Source organism: Meleagris gallopavo, chromosome 15, assembly GCF_905368555.1.
Source record: "Meleagris gallopavo chromosome 15, MGAL_WU_HG_1.1, whole genome shotgun sequence".
In the NCBI taxonomy this organism is placed as follows: domain Eukaryota; kingdom Metazoa; phylum Chordata; class Aves; order Galliformes; family Phasianidae; genus Meleagris; species Meleagris gallopavo.
Window position 1 is genome coordinate 4,211,729 of NC_139418.1, and position 27,701 is coordinate 4,239,429.

Genomic DNA, 27,701 nt, shown 5'->3' on the forward strand with positions numbered 1-27,701 from the left:
GGCTTCACTTGGAGGACTTTGGCCTGTAATGACAAATAGGGATCTTTTCTTCTGTTATTCCTTAACATTATTTTCCTGTGGTTACAGCCATCTGTTCTTTAATGTAAGCATTTTACTAAGGGAATTTAAAATATTGTTCATAGATACTACATTAATTTTCATAATGTAAAGCAGGTTGTAGCCATACTCCTAAAGAGTATTCAGCATTTTTTAAATAAAAAGATACTTAATATTCAGGCTATCCTGCTGACCTGACCTACATTTCTCCCTAGCTGATAAAGCAGTCTAAATACACACAGCATGAAATGAGGATCTGTAAGTATAAGTTTTCATTCAGGAAGGGCACACAGTGCATGGTATACCATGGTATGAAAGCAAAGGTTTAAGCTTGAGGGACATATATGTCTATCCATTAATTAACTTGTTCTGAACACTAAAGTTGGGACCTTTTATGAAGAGGCCACGCTGGACAGAGTTGTAGTTCAATTCTTAATATACTTTTTCCTAAAATATAATAGATCACCATGAAATATATATTGTAATCCAACCACTTTTTAGAACTATTGTCTGATTATGTACAGCATTGAGAATATGTTTCCTACTGCTTCAATATATGAATTTCCTGAAGTGACCAAAGCCACTGAAGGCCTTATTTTTTGTATTTACGCTCACCTTTTGGAGCCTGGGACCTTGACCTGGCTTTCAAGCAGCTTAGTACTCCATGTACAAGGTGTGAGTCTCTGTGTCTGGGACTGTGGTGGCTGTGATGATTACTATATACAGAGAACAGTAATGCTAAAGCAGTGCAATATCCAGGTCTTACACTGAGTGTTTGTGATTACACTGTGATTTCTTCTCTGCTATATCTAATTCTCTTTGGTGTTTCTGAAGAGTCTACTGATCTAATACGTAAATGCCCAACTTGCAGGCAATTGCAGGCCAGACTTCTGACAGAGTCTGAATTTTCATTGTTCACTGCAAGAATCTGATCCCATAGAATGAACAGTCCTCAAGTCAGAGCATCAATCCACTGGAAGAGCAGCATGAGCTGCATGTATTCTGTGTATATCTGATTGTGTGCTTTAATTACTGAATAACTTTTCACCTAAGTAGAGATATTACAGTGGTGATGTTTACAGATCCAGCTGTTGAGTGGCATGATTTGTAACAAATACTCATAAGCCTTTTTTTGCTGTGGAGAGAAACAAGACACTACAATCTTTCAGATTAATTAGAAATTATCGTGGAGTTCATTGTTACCATAACAACTCAGAGAGAGATATCTTCTGAAACACAGCGTTGATTCATATGTTACAGAGAGCAAAAAATAAAACAGTTATGGAATGGTTACTGCTTTCTGTCCTGTCAGTGATACTACCAAGATTTCAGAGCTTGCTTTACATCTGGAAATCTTTCTTAAGCTATTCCTTCATTTCTGCTAAGGACTCTGTTTCCTTCCATGCTTTTGCATTGTGGATTACATCCATGATAGAAGCAATGCAGTTAGTGTTGCTGTCACACATTTCTGACAGCCTTTCTCAGTGCATCTCTGAAATGTGTTTTGCTCTCACTTACTAAATCAAGAGACTTGAGAGTATTTAATTCAAGTTTACCACTAGTGATAATTTTGATTCCAAGCTAATTTCACATGTCAGTTTCCAATAATTTCTAATGTTGTGTAGAAGAAATGTGTTTTAAATTCAGGAGACAATGTTTACCTGAGTTTAGCCCTCCTCTAGCTGTTTAGTCCTACAGCAGTCAATAAAAATGGAGCCTAGTGATTGCTAAACTATCTGTTGATGCCCTAGAAACAGAATATCCTAGCCTGAAACTGTACCCACTCCCAATATTTCTTAATTTCTTTCTTAAATCTTTTCAGAATGCTGAGGAGCAACTCCATCAGCTGCATAAACAATGACACCTTTGCTGGACTGAGCTCAGTGAGGCTTCTTTCTCTGTACGACAATCACATCAGCACCATCACACCTGGAGCCTTCAGCACATTAGTCTCTTTGTCTACAATGTAAGTTATCTTAAAATGTGAACATGTTGTGGTGTTTTTGTTCCATACTTTCTTTACAAGGAGACAGCATTTGAGTTTCAAAGTCAAAAGTCTTACTTATTCCTATTTGGAAAACTTCATTTAAAGAAAGAAAACCCTCTCTTGAAATCACTGGTTTGAAACCATCAGGGTATCATTCATAAAATCATTAGAACTGTTGCCAATTTTATGTTGCCAATTTCAGGCAGAATGACTGCATGTTTTGCCATGTTAGTACAGTGCACAGGAGGAGTTCATGTAAAGCAGCTTCTTCAGATTCAGAGCTGCATAGCTTATTTTACACTTGAGTTCCCCAAAGCTTCATTAGTTTCAGTGGAGTAATTTTGTAACAACAGCCTTCTTGGATTTCAGTCGAATAAGATAAATATCAGAAGAAAACAAGTAGCTAATGCTTAGATTTTCAGAAGAGCCTAATAAGACAAAATACACCAGTCCTACTGAAGGTGAATTTGAAATTTCTAATCTAAGCTTTTCTGATAATTGTCTTATATTTCTCAGTACTTCTTTGAAGCAGTTCCATTGCTGCTAAATATTCTTCCGTACTTCTTACAATGTGTCCATTTTAATAAAGTACAGATTGATAAATATGGAGAGAAAGTCTGCTCTTTGTTTCCAGCTGTGAATGTGGACCCTGATGTTGCTGTAAGTGGAAGTTGTCTGATTAATTCACTTCACACTGCCCTGAAAATAGACCCTAATTGTCCAATAAAAACAAACTATTGGAGCTATTGCATTTCAGGTTTTGAACCTAGATTTTGTTTTCATTTATTTTCTGTAGCCCCAAAAGCCCCCTTGAAACTGGTGGACAAAGAAATAAAGGCAACCAGATTATTTTTATTGACTGTTTTCAAGTCATGGGTCAAATCTAGTGGTAGTCACTGAAAGCTTGTTCTCTCAGTGCTGCAAGCAGTGCCTGCCTGCTTCTTGCACGATTGCATCTGTATTTCCTTCATAGCTGTAACTCTGAATCAGTCTGTAAAGTCCCTGCCTTGTTTGCACGGATGTGTCTTTGTCATATTTTGTTAGAAGATGCCCAGTTTCTTTTTTTCAGCTGCAGATGACGAATGTTAGAATTTATAGCAAGAGAAGCTAAAGCTGCTCATAATAAGACTGCATTGCTTTGGCCCTGCCTAAGAATCGTGTTGGTCGTGGCAGGTTCCTACTGGTATCTTGAAGAAAAGTTTTGTTCATTTTTACATTTTGTACATTTTTAGGTTGATTCACAAACAGTAAAGGCAGGAGGAGGTTTGACTTCTTGTGACACTGGGACCTAACAGGGCATAATGATCTTTCACAAATAAATCCAAAATGCAAATGTTTTCATTTCCTAGAAGCACTCTATTGTAGGTAGTTATATGAAATGACAACACTGTTGAAGATGTATACTATGACTGCTTTCCCCATTCAGCCCACACTTGTGAGTTAATTAGGATTTGCAATGACTCAACTCTGTATCTGTCATTGGGAGCCAGAACATACAAAATCTAACATTTCTTTCCTTTTTTTATCTTGGTGTATTTACAGCTCTTAAAAAAATATTGCTCCTTTTATTATTGCTTAGTGTAGCAGCCTCACTGATACTATCAAAACATGAACAGCTCTGAAAATAAAGTGCTAATGGTTTTCAGTAGTGGAGGAACATCAATTTTGTAAGTAATGGAGGAAAAAAATAGCACTTCTTATTAATTGTTACTAGTCAAAATATGTATTTAGCATCCTAATTGGAAGTTTACTTGTAGTTTTGTATACATGGTATTCGGTCGTATCTTTCAGTCTCTTTAGTGTCGATTGGGCATGTTTGTAAGCAGAACTGCCTCTTCATGACTTAAGCATGCAGCTATTCTCACATAAACTTAATTTCAACAATATCCAGATGCGTTTCAGCATGTTTTTCTAACAGGTCACCAGAATTCATTTAAAGGGTTAATATTCTATGCCTTCTTTGCAATTTTTAACAGAGACGCTTGTAGTAGGATATGAATATTTCATTCCTCAAGACTTCTATTCACCCTTGATTTTGAAAATATGTTTGTGTCCTTGAGGAAGCACTTATGAATTTAATGTTAGTAAGACATCTTTGCTAAAAGCGTGATTGCTTTGCTTCTGTTACAGTAGTTAAATATTGCATGTGGGAACTCTGATTACTAATTATGAATTTTTAAAACAATTTTCCCAATGTTTCTGTTTGTGATAAGTTCACTTGAACAGCCAGATTCCAAGATAAAATTATGAAAATAATTGGCTGCCCTAGACTTTCAGTTGCTTTTCAAGTCACGTAGGGGATCTCTTGTCCGATGTGACACTTCAGAGATCCTTAATCTCACAGTTTTGGCTTGGAAAGAGTATATATGTGCTCACGTCACCTTTATATTAAAACAAAGAAGAAAGAGGCCGGTCTTCAGTTGGACAAAGGGTGAAATTCGAATGCCACTAAAGTGGCAGTAGAACACATGTGATTGTGACGAGATATATCTTTAACATTTTTCCCTGTATTTATTTAAGTTTCAGAACAACAGATTTATTTCTCCACTCATTTAATATGTTGCTTAGTTGCTAGGAAAAGTATAATCCAAATGTAAGCCAAGGATTTAATATTTTTAATGATATGTTAACCTGTGTTTGCCAAGAAAAAAGATGAGGGTCTGTGGATAGTTGCTGCTGCTCAGCTAATGCGCAGTAACACATGAAGTTAAAGAAACCTCTATAAAATGGGCATAATTACTATTTTGATGCGAGTGATCTGTAGACTGACCATATGAATATTTCTGCAAGTCTTTCCTTACTTTCTAAACTGCAGGTTTTCCAGCAACCTGATTATGTACACCTGCTGCTTGTTTCCAATTGTGGGTGACTTCATTTTAAGGATTTGTGTCATGGAAGTTGTTCTGTGAATATGATCTCACTCGCTTCCATCAATGGAACAAATGATGTCTGAAGCAATGGTTCACTTAGCTTTGGCGATCTAAACTCTTGGTTTAAACACACTGTTCATGCCAAAGTATGTCTGTATGGAAAGTACATGAGGTGCCCTGCATGTGGACCCATTATGGAGAATAATTCAAAAAGAAAGTAACCAAAATTAGATGGATGCTTTTATTTCTGCATGTTCCAACTGAAAGCTTCTTCATAACCTGTTTATTTTTTTATCTTTATACAGCAAATTAGTTTTGCCACCAAATCCTAGTCAGTATGTAGTAGGTTGAGCGTTCTTATTATCAAGCATTCAGCTGAGTACTGTAGTCCCTGTTTCTCCCTCTACGTGTACAACAGTCTCTGCTGGCTCCCCATGTAATTACACATGCAGAGCTCCTGGCTGCTGCAGTGATTGTAGTGTGTAGTGACAGGAGTGTGCTTTTTTGACACGGAGAGCAGCTGTAACTCACGTTTTGCTTATGTCGTGTTAACCTAGAGCCTACATCATTTAGGAATTTGTTTGGATTTGTTTTCTTGTTGCTGCACCTTAGCTGTGCCAGATGTTTTCACCTTCAGCACTATTGCATTCCAAAGGATTTGCTTGGTTGCAAACCTAATGTGATCTTGGCTACACATTTAGGCTTCCAAAAATATGTTGAAATTGAAGATTTCCAAGGTCTTCAGCTACTGCACCTGTATTTGAAGTGTGTGTTTCTTTAGGAAACATTTTTTGTTTTAAGATACGGTGTGCTATAGAGGAATTTCATGATCATCTCTTTTTTCTGTTCTGTGAAAATGAGAAGCCTTGGACATACATATGATGTGAGAATTCCCTCAGTGTTAGTTCAGATACTGCATTTTCCATACGTGAGGCTCTGACGGTTCATTTTTCTTCAGTATGGAGCCTAAACTCAGGCTATTGATTCTCTCTGTTTTTGTACAGAAAAAGATTCAGCCTTCTCTTTTACCAGGACTATCAGCCTCTTGCCTTCAATTTAATTCTGAAACACACACAAATAACATATAGGAGTTTTGGTACAGAAAAAAAAATAAAATTTCCAGGATTCTCAACTCTAATTCTAGCTAGCTTAGAAAGATCCTTGTTCAAAATAAGTGTCACCTTACACTCATTTCAAGAAACACAGGCTATTAAGAAATGCATGTGAATAATTGCTTCTCTGTACCAGTATTTATATTACAGGTGTCCCAGTGAGAAATGGCTGTGACATCTATGCTTTTGTGGCCTGACAAGAGAATGGATAGGGCTTTCTTTTTTCAAACGCTTCTAAAACAAGCTGTGCTATAGATCCCTTCCTCTTAGAGAGGCTGTCAGTCTGTTTCTTTGGGTACTGCACACTACAGTGCTGTAGCAAAGCTGAAGCTGCTTTGGAAGGATATTCTGGAGCGGTAGCAAGATTTGATGCAGACCTCATGAAGTCCACAAAGCAGTAAATCATACGTTTTTCAGATAGTACTGAACACAGAAGGGAAACTTTATAAGGAGTGGCCCAAACTGACAGTGCTGCTTAATATATGTCTATGTGTACATATGTATGTGCATGCAGGCAACCTATATGCAACTGTTTCTGTAAGCAACCCAAAAGAAGATCCCGCCACACTGCACATGTGAGACAGTACTGTAGGTGATGCTAAGCTTTTGTGTGGCATCAGCTGGTCATCCCTCTGAAGATTGTACGTATGTGTGCCACTGTGTGAAGTGAGTTTAGGCTTGAATGTGGGCTATAGAGTTTAAATACACTTGTGACTAAAACCCTGTTGGCGATGCAAGTGCATCTAAATAATAGATACAGCAGTAAGTACTTTGGTTTTTAAACATATATTTATATGCATATATATTTTATTACAACCCTAGTTCCTATCAAACCTGCATAGCATGTGCCCTGTCTGTAGAACAGAACAGGATCTCACAGAAACAGATGGCAGGAAAGAGTCTGGACATGGAATCTGTCTTTTTTCACTACTTATTTAAGTATTTCTGTATGTTCTTTTTTTGATGCAATTATGTCTTGTTCCGTTTCAGCAATTTGCTGGCTAACTCCTTTAATTGTAACTGTCATTTGGCCTGGCTGGGAAAGTGGTTGAGGAAGAAGAGAATTGTCAGTGGAAATCCACGCTGCTTGAAACCCTTTTTCTTGAAGGATATTCCAATCCAAGATGTAGATACCCAGGATTTCACCTGTGAAGGTAAGAAAGTCCAGTTCAGTTTGGTGTCTATGGTAATGTTGGCTCTGTGTCAGGGCCTCTCTGCCTATCAGACAATAATTTATGGTGAACATTTCACTTTAATGATGATGAAGACAGCCTTCTACAGCTGAAGATCACTGTTCCGTATTAGTTTATTTCATTCTTGTTGTCCACATTCTGCATTTCCACTACCCTCACCTAAAGAACAAATTCATGAAAGACAAATGCTCTGATCTGTATGATCTCATTATAACCGTAGTTCTTCCTCCCACTTCCTTATTCATGCACGTAGTTAAAACTCTTTAAAGCCTGTGGGAGTGATCTTTGATTGGAAGTTATTCTATGTTTGGGGAACTGCTTGGTTTAACCATTAGCAAATGAATGCAGGGAAATAATAAAAAAAAATGTAGATAGTACTTTAAATACTCAGTGATGCTTAGTGCTTTGCTATGTTCATATATATAACAAATGAAAAAAGAAATTCCTTAAATGTCATTATTCTTCAGGTAGTTCTCATCTTTGTCTTATGATCAAGCCGAATCTAAGGAAAATAAGAAAAACTGACAGATGAATACGCTGCTAACTAACTTGTAGGCTGTGGTTGCCTTAAGGCTCAGATGTGTTGGAGCTGCAGGTACTCATACCTCTAAAGAGACTTTGAGAGTAATATGAGTTTCCTACTCGGAGCAGAAATGAACTTCTGCCCTAGTCAGGCAACCTGGCAGCAGGCCCAAATACTTTGGACTCAGAGCTCAAGGGAACCAAGTTTAGTCTTTTAGGAATAATTGGCTTTTAGTTAGGAAAGTAAAAATCCTGGTCAATGAAATGACATTCCACACTTCAGAGCTTTCTCCATTGCACAGGCAGTGAAACAGCTGTGGCGAATGAAATGTACATGGTGGCAGGATGTGAAAAACAGGGGAAAATGGAATATGCTGAATATGCAGAAAATACATTTTCTGCAGGTTTCTGAAAGGCTTTGAATTTTGTTTCCATCTGCAAAGCTCAACTGGAGAGAAAAAAAAAATAAAAATCCCTGTTCTTTTGTAAGCTAGTCATGCTTCTCCATCCCACTGAATACAAATGACTCCCTGCCCGTACATTTATGGGTAATTTTGTTATCTTGTAGCAGGAGTTCCACTCTTATTCTTTAATCTCAATGCTCTTGGGTACATCCAGCAGAGAGAAGGAAGAAACAGATCAGTCTCAATTAGTCCTTGCATCAGTTTTTAAAAACCGAAGGCACATAATGATGGCTGACTGTGCTCTTGGATTGCAGCCCTGTGTCTCAGCGCTGGTCCACTCAGGCTGCCTGTACTCTCAAACAGTTGTGTGGTTCCCTTCACTGTCATCTACAGAATGTGCCACTAAGTGTTTTCTTCCGTATACATCGTGATGCTGTACTATGCATTTGCTTCGTGTTTTGTAAAGCCTGTTGTTTTTGGGGAAAATCCATGCCTTAGTGTTCTTAACTTCAAAGAGTTGGTTTGTTCTGCAGAACCTATCGTTCTTCCATTATGGGATTTAATCTGTTGTTTATGGAACTTTGAATCCATTTTTGGAAAACGTAGATATTTTTATGTGTGCACAGATGGGCTGCCAGCAGTTGGAAGTATGCTGCTCAGTTTGTTGTTTGCCTAGTTATTCCTGTCAAAAGCAAAGAGACTTTCAATTCAAATGATAAATGAAGTGCCAGGCTGATGTTAGAAAATAAGAAATTAACATCTAAAAATTGAATTTATAGAAGAGTCTTCCTTGAACAGAGTAGATCGTGAATGTCATCTATCTAGATGAGTTTGAGGAGAACGTTCTTGTCATGTTATCCATTTCACCAAGTCCATCCTGGGGACAGGGGAAGGATTTAGGATTCATATAACTGATTTTACAATATTTGAAAGATTACAGAGAAGTAGATATTGCTTGGGGGAAAAAAAAATATATAATATATTTATTTAAAAATATGGCCATTCAGTTTTTCAACTGTTGCTCTTGTTGCCTGAAGAACTTCTGTGTTAATCCAAAGAGCAACTTCAAAATTCTGTGATGGTTAGCCTGCATTCAGGGATGTTCCTTACTGGTCCTTGTAAGAATCTGCTGTCAGAGTGCATCAGGCTGTGCTGAAAGCTGATTTCCCTTCTGAGCATCCCATTTCTCCTCTACAGGTAACGATGAAAGCAGCTGCTTGCTTTCTCCTCCTTGTCCTTCCCAGTGTACCTGCATGGACTCGGTGGTACGTTGCAGCAACAAAGGGCTGCGAGTAATGCCCAAAGGAATTCCCAAAGATGTGACTGAGCTGTAAGTTACATTTTACGTAGCTCCTTTCATGAGAAGTTCATGATATTACATTGTGGGGAAGCTTTGTGGGTCCTTTGGGGCTTTTACCTTTGACTTCAGTGACAGAGTGGCTGGTGTTTTGTGTTGTGGTGCTTTCTGTACGTTTTAACTCTTGTTATTGTTATGTTTATTTGTCCCTTGACCAACTGCATTGCTGTACAATGGGAACAGAGTTTATCTGTCCTTGCACTCATTAGTTTGTTGTTGGGAACAAGTGCATATATTAGTATCAAATGATTCTGTAGTGCTTCTGAGCTGCCTGAACTCACGATAGGCATTTTGAAAGGATGATGAAAATGTATCCCTGACTTCTGCAGCTGTGAGCTAATTATCCTCTAAGGAGACAGAGAGGAGGAAAAAAACCTGCCCTGTGATGGAAACAAACAATGAGTTTTCTCCAAGCCTCATGAAATGTCTAAAATAACTGGTAATTAGATTACATTGTAAAGTAAATACATCCTAGTTGAGAACCATCTTTCTAGGCTTCTTTTCAACTACTCCTTACTATTATACTGGATTTTGATTCTTTCCAAAGAAAGAAAATACCCTGGTGGCACTGCTTGGCTTAAACAGTTGGCAATGGAAATACAGAGCTTTTCTCCTATAGATCCTTATTCAAATCTATCCCAGGTGAATTGTTCCTGAAGCTTTTTACAAGCTCATCAATATTTCTGTATGAATGTAGTTGGCTGAGTTAGCTGTTGTGTTCACTGAATTTTGTAATGGATAAAAATCCATTTCTGCTTTACCCCATTCAGTAATGTGGCAACTGATGAGTGAAATACACATCCTTTTACTTCCTTTGCAGTTGAAGGGGGTTTGTGCTGTTTTTAGCTATGTTGTAATCAAATATATGGCCTTGTTGCTTTAATGGGGAGTGGACTGAGAATGTGCGTGGGAATTAAAAACAACGTGGATATTTTGCACTGATCCATGGGAACACTGGGTATGTTTGAAGTGGTTTGAATCCAAAGCCAAGTCCAGGCCTGTGAATTACCTTATATATTGCCATCCATGATAAAGAATCTATACAGTTTCTACTCTGTTCTTGTTCAGATCTTGTTCTTGTTCAAATATGACTTGCCAAGAATAAGATAGCACAGATTTTGCTTTGATTTCTACTGCCATGCTGAGGAATTTTTATCTTTAAATTTTGCATATCGGGTTTTACTGATACTATCCGATACACTGACAACATAACTTTCACAAAAAGAGTGAAGTTAATCTCACATTTTTGAAAACTGCTACATTTCTTAAGCTATTTCTTTGGCAATTGAGGCAGTAGCCTGGAATTGAGCAGTTTGAGTTCATAGAGGCTTACATGACTGTCTTATTCAGTAGGAGCCTCATGGCTGTGCAAGCTTCTAGTTCTGTTTTCAGCTTTCAATCCAGAAATGTGTCAGCAGAACACAGTCGGCCATGGACAGGCTGGCTCAGAATTGTTCATGTTCTGCAAATACAATCTTGAATCTGTCCCAACTGTCTCCCTGTTCAATCCTGATCACTTTTCTCTTAACCAACATAAATTGAACTCCTTATCTGTATCTATGCCAAAAAGGGAGCTGCAGTTACTGAAGCAAAAAAAAATTGTGAAAACAGTGAAAAGAACAAAATTTTAAAAATGAAATAAAATCAGTCATACTTGCCTTTCTTCTGCTTTCCAGATTAGCATACTAACCATAATCTAGAAGGCAATGTATCAAGTTAATAGCGTGTAGTTTTTACTGTTCTCTATTTGAGAATTGTCATAATTGCTGTGGCAATCAACATCTCCTGTGGGACTCCACCTCTTGCCTCACTTTGAGGACCACAGCTATTTGGCAGACTGAACCCAATAACTGTCTGGATGCAGTGGTTAATTTTGTTTAGTCATTTTATACTCCTCACACCAAAATGCCCTCCTTCCCACAGGGCAGTCCCAGATCCCTTCAGCTGTGTCTAGAGGCTGAAGTATGTTGCCAAAGATTGTCAAAGACACTAGGAACTGCACAGCACATGAGTTACCTGCTGCATCAGACATGATTTCACATGGCCAGGGAGAGCCATCACATTCTTCAGGGCAAGGATGCCTTCGCCTTTCCCACCAGTACAGCAGTCAGAGCTGCTCTGGGGAGAAAAAACCTTCTCCATGTTACCTCAGCTCATTCTGCCTTTCTCCCCTTCTGCACTGTCAGGTCAGCAACCTGCAGGCAGTGCATGGGCTGCCCATCCCTCCCCCATAGCACAAATCCACTAAGGACAGAGGTTGTGCCAGGGAAGGGACACTGCATGAAGAGCCTCTTGTCCTCAAAGCCCGCAGCTTGCCTTGTGGGTGGCCTGAAAGGTGATGGGATACAGGGGAGCTTTTCAGTGGGACTTTTATGAATGTGCCAGTCTGGCATTTATAAACTTCAATCTCTTACAAGGAACATTAGCTACAGTGCTTTCTATTAGACTGCAGTATGTTTTTATACAACATGATTAGAAAAAGAAAACACTGCCATGTATCTGGATAAACCAATCTGCTGAGGGTGAATACAACTTTCTCATGAAATCGTTTAAATTATTTTAGAGGTCTTAAAATAACCTTGAAGCAGGAATTCTTTCATTGTGTAAAACAGACATTAAATACCAATGTGAAAAGATGTACGTAGCTCTGATGTGGACAAGCAGGGAAAAAGTTAGTTAACCTTTGCTGGGTCTTGTTTCGCTGTGCTCAGCTGAAAGCACTGGCAATGTTTGTTGATATGGTGTACTGGAGATTTGGGTTCACCCCTTCCAGCTTCGTCCTGATTCTCTGTTCTGAATGTGGGCATCGACAGCAAATGGGAAATCCATTATCTCCTCCTGGAGTGGCAGGAGATGCACCTGTGTTTGGTTTGCAATCACTTGAGAGCAAGGATTGCCTTGGCAGGGAATGCTTCCACACAGAACAGAGCTGGAGAGACCACAGAGACTCCTACCTTTTAAATGGATGACAGTACAAGAAATCTGTATTTCCCAGTGCTTCTTTCACAGAACTCATCAGCATGGGGTCTTCAGTTTCCTAGGAATAGGGTAATACCATATTGTGTCTTCCAAATTCCTTTCATAAATACATATACACATACTGCCTGCATTTTTTTCCTACTTTTTACTTGCTCCGAAGAGAAAACTTCATTCTTTGACCATGGGCACTTTTCTAGACCAGCAATTCAATACATGTTTATGCAGTGAGCTTGTTTGGAACTTAACCTCACTCCTGCTTTGTGTTTTAGGCCTTCTTTTCTTTTTCTCTCTTTTTTTTAAGTCTTTTTGAACTAAGTTTCCCATGCTCTTTTTCCATCTACGCATTACTTCAGTGTGTGAGTGTTGGTCTTTTTTTCTGATAAACTCATGTTCTATTTCTAATACAGTCTTATCTGACAAGATCCTATTCCTTTTATAGACCCACAGGAAGTAACAATTTGCACTGAGGGAAGAAGCTGAAGGCAATCATGTGGACAGTGTCATCTCTAGACCCAGTGCTGTCATGACACGGTGCTATATGAGAGCAGTGATGGGATTCTCAGACATCAACCATACATCACTGCTTGTGATTTATATTAATACCTACTAATCTCTGCACTTGCTTTGGATGTTTCTCTCCTTACAAACCTCTCTCCTGTTTATGTTTTTTCCTTGACATGCTTTGTTTCTTTGCCTGCAAGCCTGGTCAGTCCCTTTTTGCACTGCAATTTTCAGCAGAGGCTGAGTGGTGAGGAATCCATCCAACTGCCTTTCAGCTCTTCATTGCCTGCCTCTGGGCTGCTGCCTGTTCCAGCAAAGCAAAGCTCTCCCACTTGAGGAAATGGATAGGCCTATAGAAGAATATTCTAGCTGCAGTTCAAATCTAGGACTAAAATCTGGAGCCATCTGTTTAGAACAGTTAAATAGATCAGCAGTCTCAAATGATATTTTGCATGAGTGAAGTTGGAGCGCATGTCAGAAAGGTGATTTTAGCAGTAAGAAAATAAAGTTAAGTGTAACTTCAGGCCTTCACTTCTGTCACAAACACGGTCACATTTCTATGTGTCAACAGTGTGGATTGTGGTCTGACATATCAGTGCAGCAAAATCCAGAGTCCAATTTTCCAAACTTTCGTAAATGTAAGATCCAGACTCGTACCTGAATCAGTGCTTGAATTGCGTTTCTTTGCAGGAAACTGTAACTGAAACTCTTAAAATTCATGTTTTGCGGATGTGTGATATCTTCATCTTTCATCTTCATCTTCATATTTCATCTTTTACACCTGTTCTATTCAAGGCCACCTTTTTCAGGAAATAAAACTTGCATCAAAATGTTAGGATACTGCATTCTGCATTAAAGGCTTTCAACTATAACTTTTAGAGCTGCATAAAATTGTCAAATCTCTTTTTTTTTTTTTAATGTAACAGTCTACATGGAATATATTGAAAGAAATTAAAGAAAAGGCTTTGTGCTGTGTCAGTTACTGCCTGATAACTGATTCCTCTCTCCAGTTTCTTCTTGTAGCACAGATTGCTGCTGTGAGCTCAGCTTTATGGCTCAATGGTCATTTCGGTAGAAAAAATGTCCAGGTGCTTCAGATGGTTACATGATGCTTTTATCATCCTTTTTTTTTTTTTTTTCCCCCTTTGTTATCTTTTATGCATAGCTCTAAATGTTTAATACACGAAGTCAGTGCTTGTGGAAGGTGCTGGGTGAGCCCCTGGAGGCTGTGGGCACTGGGCTCCAGGAACTGGTGTAGGTGGGGCAGGGGCAAGCAAGGCTTGGCTGTACCCACAGCACCAGCCCTCCTAGCCAGGCAGGTTTCTGCCTTTAGTGCTTCTGTGAGTTTTTAGGAATCTTTTCTGACACATGGTTGGTGTCGTTCTGTAAGAACATGAGCACTTGTTTTGTGTTTTTTTTCCTATTTTGACTCTGGTAGTTACTTGTTGGCTACAAGTTGTTATTCAGACTGCAGGATTCTCAGCAGCATTCATGGGATAAAAAACAATTTCCAATGTGATATATTAAACTGCAGAGTTTAGAGACTTTAGGAAGCAAAGGAGGTTGTTCTGAATACTAGACAGCATGTCTGTATTAAGGCACTGACACCCACTCTCCACTCTGTCTCTCTGTATTAATAACTTGACTCTGCGTGTTAAAATTAGATATAATTTTTTTCATTCATGCCAGAATTTCTTTGCACAAGATGCCATGTACATCATCTTACTTTGGCTAAGCATTAGAAATAATTAAAAATTACAATCTTTCCTCTACATTATCCTGTTGTTTTGTTGTTGTTGTTGTTTTTTTTTGTAACTTCCTCCATAGTTAGATGTACCCACAGAGAGTCTTATTACTGGGCTCTGCCCCTACACTCTCAGGAATAATTCTGTTATTCACTAGATCCAGTCCCAGCCCTCTTGCTGTTCCTGTAGATCACCTTTAGCCAAGCCCGGGGCAGAGCTGCCGCTCCGTATCTGCTCCTTGTTCTGATGGAGGCCTTGCTTGTTGAGGATGGCAGTTCATCTGCTGCCATTGTGCTCTTCAAATACTGCAGCTCAGACCTTTCCGGTTCTTGGCATCTTCTTTTGTCTGTAAGGCTCTGGTTATTTCAAATCCATTTCACTTAAGTACTTTCAAAATGAATGCCCATTGCTTAGAAAATATTGCCCTCCTTTGTATAACGTAGCAAAAGGTTTAATAGTGGTGAATTGATCTTCTGCATGTATGAGAAGTGTATGGTCAGTAATTTTTCAGTATACAATTGTGTTCAGAAATTATACCACCAGTGTAAGTACTGCAGCTGTTTGCAAGCGCATTTATGTAACCATCACATTGTCTGCAGTACAAATCCAGTGCTATTCAAAGCAGATCTTCTGTAGGAGTTTAACTGCAGGAGCCATCCTGTCTGTGTTAGTTGAAGGAGTGAAGCACTGGATTAAAATGCACACCATCAAGTTTTGATTCCACCAAAAAGGAAAATAGGCAAAAAAAAAAAAGTAAAAAACAGCTATCATCAGTTTGTTCAAATTGCATACCATTTAATATTGGGATAAACAACAGAATATCCTGAAAATCTATTTCTGAAGATTTCAATGCATTGCAAGAGTTGAGAATCCTTCCCTAAATGAAAATCATATATTGCCTCCAAATATATAATGCATGACCTGCTTTTGATTTCCTTTGGAAATCCTTTGGATTGTATGTGTGGAATAAACACTGGAGACTTAACTTAACCTCTTACATGACTGTAGGATTTACGGACATTGTAGGATAAATGGGAAGGCACGGACTCTCAGCAGCCCCATGCATCTATAGCAGACCACAACTGGGAAATGAGACACCATTTGCCCTGCTAAATAGTAACATATGTGGTTAAACTCTGAGGATCTTCTGTGTAACAATTTATGGTGTGAATTTACACTACACCAAGCCACTTGATTTTCAAAATATTTTTTATCAAATTCAGTTAAAATTAGCAGGTGACTTTACACTTGCTGATTATGAATATCCATGGAAAGTGTGAATGTGGCATAACTAATCCACATCGTGGTTTGGGATAACCTGCGGCACACTCACTGCTTTGCAAGGGTGAACTCTTTGCTGTATAATAGCAGCACTCGATCTTTGTAAATCTCAACAGGTTTTCATTAAGGAAGGATTTTGCTTCTGGTTAAAAATTCAAAAGCCCATAGTCCAGCTTGTCCAGCGGGGTCTGGGTCAGCTCCATCACGTGCTCCAATGTAACTCTGCCTTTACAGGACTCTGTGCACAGACAAAACAGAAAACCACAAGGCTGGGGACAGGAGAAAAGTGAGCTTTCCTCTTTACTCATTTCAGGGTGAGGATTTTCCCTTTTATGCTAGCAGGCTCCAGCATCCAGCATCTTGCAAGAAATTCTGCCTGGAGTAGCCCAGTTAAAAAGAGAGCTCAGGCAGCAAAAATGATGACAGGCCATTATATCAAAATTAAAGGGGAAAAATAAAACGTGACAGTTGCAAAATGTGTTATGTAAAAAATTCTGTTAGTGTTTATAGATTTTATTTTTGAACGATGTAAAATAAAAATAAAACTTGTGGGAAACATTTCTTGGATTTAGTTTACATAAATATCTCTGTGTTGTTACAGTTGGTGTAAGGAGGGAACATGCAGCACAGCAATGATCTGTTCTTATTGTTGTTTACTCTAGTAAATGCAGAATAAGGAGGTCTGCTGCCAAAGACAAGGAAATGGTGTGTGTGGGATGCAAGTTCTTGCCGTGGGTGCTGGCTTATGCTCTGAGCAGCAGAAGCAGAGCATGGAGTGTTCTGCTGTCTGTGGGCTCCATTTCCTGACCACGTGTGGTAACATTTCAAAGCATACCACAGCAGTGGCAGTGGTCTGCCTGCCTCAGGAACAATGCCGTGACGTGTTCTGAGAGGAAACTGTTCTATGTTTAATCCCCACCTGTGCATTCCTCCCACACTGCGCTTTCTGCAAAGGCCGATTTGTGGCCTGGTGGATGTGGCCTCGGGCAGGTTTCTGAAGGACAGTGCTGTGGCACGTTTCTGTTGCAGTCTCATTACTTTGATAACTATCAAAGATGCCCGGAGTAATAAACGTGGAATCAAAGTCATAGATATTTATGTTGACAATGGAACAAGCGAAACTTTTTGCTACACGGAGACCTGGAAGCACAGCTCTTCCTGTCTGTGTGAGGGATGTTCAGGCACATGACAACGCCTTTCCACAGGTTCAGTCAGCACTCAGTGTTCTCAACAATCTTATTAAAGCTAGCTCTCTGTAAAGGGCACAATCCATACAATCCTTCTCCCCTTACTTCTTCATTTGCTGTCTTAGGAGGACCAAGTGATCGCTTCCCTTTGCTGTGGGCCATATATTTTTTATTTGCTTCCAAGTTTTGAACAAAACCATCAGTAAGCTACCGTCATGTTTTGCATATGGGATAATTCACTTACAAAGGAAAAGTTCTTACAGTTTCAAAGCAGTGAATCCAAGACAATTTCCTTAGCAACTGACTTTAATTTGTATTTTCTTCATTCATGTTGGAGTCTGGGTGACCAGACTTGTTTTTAACATGTTTATGTAACTGTTAAATGTGGATTCTTTTTTTCAGATACCTGGAAGGAAACCACCTGACTGCTGTGCCAAAGGGACTCTCTGCCTTCAGGCACCTGACACTGATGTAAGATACGTGGTTCCAATGTCAAGAAACATAGATGACACTGTTTTGTAGACGGAACATGTGAAATTAGTGTGTAGGGGAAAAAAAACCAAAACACAGAAAACACGAACCTTCTGTAAATTGAATTGGAAAGGAATTTAGCTGTAGCAACTGCTGCCAGTGAATGTTCCTAAAGAGAGGAGAAAGAGCAAAGTGAAATGACTAAGGGCACCATGGACCATTCCTCTGCAGGAGCTTCCAGCATCTGCTGCAGGATAAACCTCTTGTGAATGTGCTGCTGTACCACTTGTCAGATTTATCTGTGCAAAGCAGGAAAGGTCATTAATAAAGGAGACAGCATTAATTTGTTCTAGTTGAGGCAGTATTTATAATTCTAAGGTAATGAAAATTTACATGGCTGTTTTTGCTATGAGTAATTGTACAGATAGAGGCACGGCTAGAGTTCACTGAGTAAACTGTTTCCTGGAATACACCGGAGCAAAATTTCTTAGCTGAAATATTTATCAGAATTTTTTTTCAATCACCTGTAGGTACTCAAATCAAATGGGCAGAACAATAACAGGCATATAGATATATAAAGTATAAAAAAAATATATATATAGGGAGTATATATATATATATGTAATATATATACACACACACTGTATTTATTTTATTTATATATGTTTTTTAAATATAATATATGTTATATTTTATATAATTATATATATTTTATATATTACATAAAATATTTTATTTGGAAACATCTCTAATTTTATTTTTCAAGGGAGAGCAACAACAAAATAAAATGTTCTATTTGAGCCTAAATGACTATTTTGAAATGAACAGTGCAATACCTTTTGTTTCTCACTGAAGCAATGCAAACTCCTTTCCCATCTTTTATTTAGTCAATTTATTCCAAAGTGAGCATTCTTTTTACACAGGGGTATTCTAGTAGCTGTCAATGTTAAGAGCATATGGAAATGCTATGCCTGTAATAAATTGAAAAGCAAACCAGTACATCAGATACTTACCCATTCTTGTATCATCTATTAATTTATCCTTCTTCTCTGAAAATTTTGCTTTTACTGTTGTTTTTTGTTGTTGTCGATTTTGGAATGCTGTGTGCTAGAAATATACCTTACTGAAAAGTCCTATACTTTTATTGCTTTTAGAGCTTAGTCCAAATCGGTTAGAAAATATTATATCATTTGCTAATGTTTGACTTCTCCATTGCCTCAATCATTTTGCTGTGAACATATTAGGTAACCTCCAAAAAAGACATGTATCTCTAAAGTCGTACACATAAATGATATTTTCTTTATTTATTCCTTCAGTGATTTGAGCAACAACAGCATAAGTGTATTGGCCAATTATACCTTCAGCAACATGACCCAGTTATCAACACTGTAAGTAACCCAATGTTTTTGAAATTTGAATTGCTTTTCAGATGCCATCCTAGATGTTAGTCTATACCTTGTGACCCAAGCATGTGGCTTTGCATGCTTCTTCATTGTTGAAGTAACAGTGGAATGATCAAAGAAAATACAGTGTTGTAACTGTGTTCTCTCATTCTCACAGCATCTTGAGCTACAATAGACTTCGGTGCATTCCAGTCCATGCGTTCAATGGGCTCAGGTCCCTTAGAGTGCTGTAAGTATTACTTTTTCAGTGCAGCTGAGTTGCAGCTTATTAGGATGCTGTTGATGGCAGGGAGGTATTCAATGAGCAGATGGCTTTCACTTGATTCAGTAGTCATAAATATTTTCATGCAATTAGCTTCAATGTACTTGTACTTAGGTGCAATATGTCCAGTAATGACTAGAGCAGGTGAACACTAAACCTTGAAAAGAAGCAGTTACATTTTTGCAGGATGAATGACTTTTCTCTGATAGGTCAGGGACAATAACTATCATGAAAACAGGCCTCCAAGAGGCTGCAGAGAGTCTGTCTCTTCTACTTCAAAAGTGTTTGAGTATCTCACAGGAAAGGACTTTTCTCTTTGCCTGTGAGAACCAATAATGTTTTAGACTGTAAATTTACATTAGATGCAAGAGCAAATGCTAGTGGAGGAAGTTTCACCTCATGGTGACAGGAGTGTGGGTGCACTGCAAAATGTATACGTGTGCTTTCTTTCTTTGGAGATCTTTTTCTCCTCTCTTCTTTTCTAGTGTAGCTGCATTCAGCAGCTTTTTATGGATTGAGTGGATTGAGCAATCTGCTTACAGACTCCTCTGAAAATTATCTTCTTTCCATGGTCTTCGAGTGTGGCTGTGAGCCTGTACCTTACAGAAAGCAGCCCTCCACTGCTTTTCTTAGGTATCTGCTAGAATAACTCCCACTTCTGTCTTCTTTTTACTGACGTCCCAGAAGCTCACCCCAAGTTCACTTTGCTTGGTTCTTTGTGTGGCTCTGTGACACCATGCACAGGTATTGGGGCAAGGTGGAGAAACCACCATCCTCCCCACTGCCCTGCAAAACAAGTGGGTTGTCATTACTTATATGATATCCTGGAAGCAAAAAATTTAAATAGTTCATCTGTGATGAGATTATTTGAAGTGCCAGAGGGGAAAGATTTGAACACTACATGGCCCAGAGGAGTTGAATAGTATTTCCCAAGTGCTTTGAAACTTCATATTCATGTTTTCTTTCTTTAAGTTAGGTTTCATGCACATACAGAAGCTTCTGTGAATTTAAAGAGCAATGGCTGCTGTACATTGAATTCCAAAGTGTGGAATCAAGCTGTTAACATGGGAGGTACCACAACTGGAAAAGATACAGGGCACTGCCCAGCAGGGCTCTTATACTGTGGTATAAGTGGTAAAATACATATCTAGGTTTCAGAGAGACAGATTTAGATTATCAGCTTTCATTGTTAAAGCAAGAAAGAGATGTGATTTGGATTTGTTACTTTAAGTTTGGCTTGGGACTCTGATTTCTACTACTGCAATAGGATGGTCACATTTGAGCTGTTACATGAATCCTGAAATTCAGCCACATATGAATGTATTCAGTTTCATGGCCAAATAAATTATTCCATATGGAGCTATCTTCTGGCTTGCTTCTTACATGCAAGCTAGCTTGATTAAAGCTAGCTTGGGATTCTCTACAACAAATTGGAGTGTAGATATTCCCTACCTCACTCTTTCTGATAGCTACAGTTTATCTTTTCACTTCCACTCTTGCAGACCACATATGGACAGAAACAAAGGACATTATTTTGAGTATCAGCTGTAATCTTTTGGCTTTCTTAAGCAATCTATGAATCAAATTGCAAAATATCTTCCTTCTCCAAGGGAAAAGCCCTGCTTGTCTTGCACAGAGCAGCGCGAGTGAAATGAAGCCTGAATGGGAATCTCTGAATGCTCATTGCATTTGGAAACCTCCAGATTGATTTGATTTATTATGGCCCACAAAATTCTGGTATCAGCTACAACTTTTGCCACATGTCATCTACATTGTTATTAAAAATCGATTCTCCAGGGGGAAAGTGGGCTTCCGAGTGATAGAGTGCAATCTGTTACTGTCAGTTATTTATTATCCATATTCTCAAAAGAATGTAAAAGAGAAAACATCAGCAATACAATTTTCACATTTTAATTTTTTTTTTTTTAATAAAAAGAATATAGATATCTCAATACCTTTGGCAGTGCTTGCCTTTGAAAGTTAACATGACCTTCTCATACAGACTTCAGTGTCTTCCAAATTCCTCATGTTTTCTTTACTTTTTGACTCTCTGTACTAAGTAAAATAAATACATATTTGAAAATCAGGCTAATCATAGAGGTATGATGAAACTGATCTCTGAATGATATCAGGTTCTGTCCTTTGTCTCTTACACTTTTCAGCACAAGCCCAGTTGAGAAAAGGGCAGAGTCAAAATGTTTATGTTTAAGCCTGAATATATATCAGTGTTTACATAACCACATATTTAGTCTTTGCCTGGCTGATCCATAATGGCAGCCAGAGTGTGCTGAGGAGCAATTTCAACATTTAAAATTATATAATGTCTTTTTTTAAAGGAAAAGTTTAAATTAGAGTTTTTTTCCACCAAAACTATTGCAATGAAAATTTGTGATTTTCTTCTCCAAAACTAAAGAAGCTTAATATTAGTAGGTTTTAAAAGCTGAGAGATTGAAACAAGGGAATTATAAATGTTAGAACTTTCTGGTTGTCCTGCACTGATTATTTTTATTGTTTGACAGTGTTGTAACTTACAATATTTTGTCCCTGTTTAATTAGGAGGGAAAGTCCAAAAATAGAAATACTTTACCAGATCACAAAACAATTTTCCATTTTGTATTCATGGAAAAATTTCTAAATGAGCTACAAAATATTCTACTAAAATGAGATGTTCCAGTTTTACTGAAAAATGATTAATTGTTTACTGCAGTTCAAGAGCACACATTTATTTAGAAAAGGGCTGTAGTTCAGAGCTCACACAAACACAGTAATATATGTGATGAGAAAGCTGCTGCACATACTCTTCAGACAAAACCTTGGAACCAATTTTTGCAGTATACTTCTGTGTTGGATGTTGCACTGATTTGACCTAAGAGAAATATTAATTGCCTTTGTTGTTGTTTGCGGTTTTTTTAGCATCACAGAATGACTGTTTGTAGCTATTCTGCAAGTTCAACCAAGTTTTTAGCCAAATTACTGTCTTTACAGAGTAGATTGTTCTTTACTAAATAAGTATGTTTATAGTTACCTAGTGTTACCAGACAACAGGTTGGGAGTAGGACTGGGGGACAGCTGGGGTTTTGTTATTGCTGTTGTGGTTTTTTTTAAAGAACAAACAAAAAACAAACCAAAACAGAAACCCAGGAGGATATGCTTAGTTGATTCCTTTATTTCAAGACTCAGAAATAAATTAGATTACACAAAGAAGAAAGTTTTTGTTTGATGAATTCAGGTGTTCTGTATTCTGAAAGGAGACCACCATCACCTTACATTCACACTCTTATGTTTACGGATGTTTACACAAGGAGATAACTGGAAGTTGTGCCTTTGGGGGTGAATGCATGCATGCATGTGCTTTAACTTTCCAAACGTTTGGGATTTTAATCAAGCTTTTGCTCAAATATAAAAATATTTGTGTCATTGATCCAACCGGAAAAAAAAATCATTGTTCTGCTGAATTCTCCTGTCACTGTTTTGTACTGAGGTTCTTACAGCTTCTTAGATATAATTTATCATTTCAGTTTAGCTGTATGGGTGGAGGTATTGCTGACATCATTTTTTCATTAAAATGCTGTCAGTGGCATCCATGCAGCATACCTCAGTGTTTGGGGTATGTAGTGAAGCCCTTCATTAAGCGTGGGTTTATGTTCTTGATATTTTTTACTTTCTTATAGATAAATGACTTTGTCATTCTTAAGCTTCTCTTGGAAAAGGATTCCAAGACATTTTGTTTAGGAAAGCAAATACACACATTCACAGAATAAAGACAATTGATATGACGTGAAGATAAACTGAAGTTCTGCTCTCTGTTTAGAGGGCACTTGCACATCTTTAAGTATAAAATATCAGAATATAAGTTAATTATAAGATTCTTATTTGAATAAAGGAAGGTGCATTTTTCTGATAATTTCTTGACTAGGCCTCATCTTCCATCCCCATGCCAACGTAAGTATTATCAGAGCTGTTTGGGTATGGCTTTGCCATTGTTCATTCTGTTCAGAATTGGAGAGTGTGCTTTATCTGGAGCTCCTGTATGGAACTTCACGTCCTTCCTGTTCCTGTTTGGAGGAATTACTTGGAGATCCATCCTTACTTACACATACCAATCATTACTAATAATAGCCAAACTAGATCTGCTTAGAAGACATTCAGGATGATGGAAAGGGAAGCTTTTGGTATTCTCATGTCAAGAGCTGTAAGAAACATCCCAGCAGGACAACTGTGCTGTAGCTTTTGCGGTTTCATGCCTCGTAGAACAATTTTGCATTAGAATCAGAAATAGAAACTGCAGCTGCAGTGAGCTGCTGGGAAATGTGATCATGGTAATATTGCTTGTCACATAGCTCACAGCCTCCCTAGAAGGGCCCAGGCTTCCAGAATGCAGGATAAGGGGCATCTTCACCTGGGGAGTATGGCCTTCCTCACTGTGTGTGTTTTGGTGGAAGGCAGCATGGAAGGGTTACATTCATAAAAGTTCTAAGGCATAAATCACATAGATCCTGATGAGGTTCATAGTGGTGTTAGGGTGCAGAAAGGAGACAAGGATGCAAAAAGAGATGCTTTTATTTTCATTTGGGGCTATTGTGTATTTCCATGAGCCCAGATATTTGGCCTTTTCACCATTTCAGGCATCTATACTGTCAAAAAATTCAAGATCACCAGGCAAACTCGAGAACTTGAGGGAAATTGCTGCTATAAACCTGGCACACAGCAAGTTTCTATGTTCTGCCCTCTTCTGCCACATCTAGAGCGTATACGGTACTGGTGGGTGCTGGGAAAAGGATGTAAAGCATACAGGAGTTTGCTATCAGTGATGCAGGTTGGGGGAGAATAGTAAAAAAAAAAACATATATATTGATGTGATTTTCCTTTGCAACTCTCTGCCAACTTTTGTTTGAGAAAAGGCTATTGAGATCCAGTGACACTGACTCCTTATGAGTTCTTTCTATACTGTGTGAAGTATTAAGCTTCCAGGCAGTGACATATGAAATAGAAAAGTTAGATAAATGTTACTGTACGCTTTATTTTGCCAGATAATTATCTTGTAAGGCAGAGGATGAGCAGTTAAACAGTTGTTTCTATTTATGTAAAAGACAAAATTTTACATGATCTTGTCTGGTGCACTTTCTAGACAGTTATTATATAACTATCACCTCCAGCATCCGCTCCCCTTCTGCAGTCTATCATAACCATCTATTCATGCTTGCCTGTGTAACATATGCATAAATGTATTTCTTAGAAAAGAGATAAAGTGTCTGCTGAAATTGTCCTGGGAGCAGTGGAGAACATTTTCACAAAGATCCTGAAAGCCTTGATAAGAAAATATTTGTTTCTTTATTCAGGATTATAACAACTAATTTCAAGTATTTTCACTGGTAACATAAATGTATTTGTCAAGCAGATTGTTAAAATACCACACAAAAAAGGCATTTCCAACTATAAGAATGGAAAACTCGAATGTGAAAGTGCAGATGTATTCGCCCTCATGGATCCTTGCTCTCTCCTAGGGTTTCTCTGAAGTCAGTATTTAATTTAACTCTTGCCTTTCTTATTTTCCCTCTTCTGTTTTCTTTGTGTTTCCAGCTAATGGGATTCTATAAAAGAATTACAGGTCTGTATGTGAGGGTCTGCTTGTCATCAATACACTTTTAATAGCATAGTGTATCACCTTTTTAGTTTAAAACATTAGTCACCAACAGTTCTGATCGTGTCATTGTTTTAAATGTCAACATCTAGAAGCAGCATGGAAGCTTGTGAGTTGTGAAGCTTGTAAAAACTCACAAGGAAGGAAAATTAAGTATCATTCTTAAGTACCAATTCCCTCACTTCTGAGGAGCAGAGTGGACTGTGGTTTGATACCTTCCTGCTTTTCCACTCTTTTAGGACACTCCATGGGAATGATATTTCCAGTGTTCCCGAAGGTTCATTCAACGACCTGGTGTCCCTGTCCCATCTGTAAGTACTTCTGTGTACTTTAGTTTCAGACTTGTAAAACACTACAGTTACTGCAAATTTATGATTGTATAGCTATTCTGTTCTTCCTGCGTACTTTCCATATTCTGCTCTGGATATTCACAGAGCAAATGTTCAAAGGAAATAAAATAAATATAAGAACCTGTTGTTATTAGTTACCAAAATATTTTCTTAAGGAAAACCAAATGAGCAAATGTGACAATTTCCTCTTCAGTGGACTTTGTGTTTAAGGTTTTCTTTCAGCATTGTCTAAGAGAAATGCAGAGTGTGTTATGGACTGAGACAGAGACAGGAAACCTCCCACAAAGAGCAAATATTAAGCAAATGTGAATACAGTGCTTAATAAGTGTCATATGTTTTGCATACTGAAATGTTGTCAGTATATGAATTTGATGAATCACTACCTCAGACTATATATTTAATCATAGGGAAATGGGTCAAATCACAGTATTAATACTCGTAATTTGTACAAAATAATTAAAAGTTACTAAAAGTTTCAGGTATTTCAAGAGATGATTTGGATTAGTGGAAGTCTAGGATCTTTTTAAACACAACTCAACTGATGAAAGAACTGTAAAAGACAAACAGCTGAAATGGTTAGGAAACAAACCTGGAGTTCCACGGTCAGTGCCAAAATAGCAAACAGAAAATGTTTGCTGAGATAATGTGTGATATTACACAAGATCCAAGTGCATGTGTACATTTAACATTATTTTATATCTGTTTCTTAAACTTTAAACATTCCCTCCAGAAAACTTACTGAACACAACAGCACTGTTATCCAGAAAATGTGCAAAACATAAATATTTACGGGGTAGCAAATTTGTCCTTGGGCTGTGATTTCCGTGCAAAGCTTTCTATCTCAGTCTTTTTATGGACAAAGAAGAATAAACATATCTCAGATTGGTACAGACAGAAATAATGTATGAGCAATTTAGGGAATTTCAGCTGAAACTGAGAAATAAATTCCCTGTTTCGAACTTACACCTTTGTGTCTAAGTCATAGAAAATACTCATTTTTGCACAAAATGTATCTCATTCTCATGTTCCCATAGCAAGGTAAAGTCGTTTTCTGTGTTGTTTTGGAGTGAAAGTCTGACAGAGCCGAAGCCCTGAATCACCTTTTGGAATGCAGTGACACCTTCCATACAGGGAGTCTGGCTTCTGAGGGTATTTTTAGAATGTATGAGATAAACATATCGTGCCCCATTTGTTTGGACTTTCCTCAGGGTTCACTTTAAATGAAGTGCAGACACAATTTTCCTGGGTAAACCATTCACCTTGGGGAATGATAAAAACCTCTTTGGTCCAATACAGTCACTGCAGTCTGTCTGTTTAGATGTATGTGCTGCCAGAAATGTAAAACACACAAAACACAAATGAAGAGTAATAAATAGGATCCATAAAATAAATAAGACCTGTCTGGGGTGTATTTTTGCACAGCTGAACAATTTAATTTTACAGGACAGTTGTGCTCTCCAATTTCTTAAAGAGGATGCGGTGTGATGATCTGAAACTTTCAGCAACCACAATGATCTTGCTAGATGTTAGGCTTTTCACAAGCCAGAAAAGGTGCTTATTCTAAGTCATATAGATTTGCAAATAAATTGTTTTTGAGTTCTCCTAGATCTCTGAGTAGAAAGCATATGCTTGGAATAATTTTTAGATGGCACGAGAAGCTGCTACTCATCAAACTTCTAACTCCAGGAGAACAGAACATGATGTTAAACGTAGCTGTATGGCTGTGGGTAGGACAGGTATGAAGGAAGCTGACTACCAGGGTACTGAGCTGGATATTATTCTAGAAGAGACAGAAGTATTGGTTTAGTCAGTCTTTTGTAGTAGATTTTAAATGGTTTGCAATTGGAAAAACAAAACTGACATTTAGATACTTTAATCACTTTTTCCATCGCTGTTTAAAGCTTAGGAGAAGATAACCTGAATTTCCTTTATGTTGTAAATATATTATCTGATTGTAGCTGTTATGACAAACTGTAACCTAAACCTCACTAAAAACAGAGAAAAGTTGATACGTGATATTACCATAAACTGTTCTGTTTGAATTTACAACTTTATTTAGTTGAATCACATAATTGTCTATTGAAGCCATGACTCTGCTAATTTGTTTAGTCCAGGATAATGTTAAAAATGTTAAAGTACTAATGAAGAATCATGTACATTAGTATCTAAAAAGAACTCAAAATCTGCTGGGGCAAAACTGAGAACTGCTCAGTTAGGTTAGTTCCCACATATGCTATCCTCTCATCTCTGTCCATTCAGTAATATACACAGCTCCGTAACCAGTTTGATTTGCCAAATACTGCCATGCTCCAGGGATTTCACAAAGAAACTCTTCTTAATTGTGTACAGCAGGTCTTTTTCTCGGACACGTTACTGATA

At 38.0% G+C, this 27,701-nt stretch overlaps 1 protein-coding gene across 5 annotated transcripts in view; it reads left to right on the forward strand.

Moving 5' to 3' along the window:
• The window catches only part of SLIT3 (slit guidance ligand 3), a 484,215-nt gene that overhangs the window by 381,730 nt on the left and 74,784 nt on the right, over positions 1 to 27,701 (forward strand). For all 5 annotated transcript variants that reach the window (XM_085236326.1, XM_085236325.1, XM_085236329.1 and 2 more), the window contains 7 exons: positions 1,880 to 2,023; positions 7,017 to 7,180; positions 9,343 to 9,475; positions 17,598 to 17,666; positions 18,983 to 19,054; positions 19,227 to 19,298; positions 25,212 to 25,283. In XM_085236326.1, coding sequence (XP_085092452.1) covers positions 1,880 to 2,023; positions 7,017 to 7,180; positions 9,343 to 9,475; positions 17,598 to 17,666; positions 18,983 to 19,054; positions 19,227 to 19,298; positions 25,212 to 25,283 — 726 coding nt within the window. The remainder of the gene's footprint in view (positions 1 to 1,879; positions 2,024 to 7,016; positions 7,181 to 9,342; positions 9,476 to 17,597; positions 17,667 to 18,982; positions 19,055 to 19,226; positions 19,299 to 25,211; positions 25,284 to 27,701) is intronic.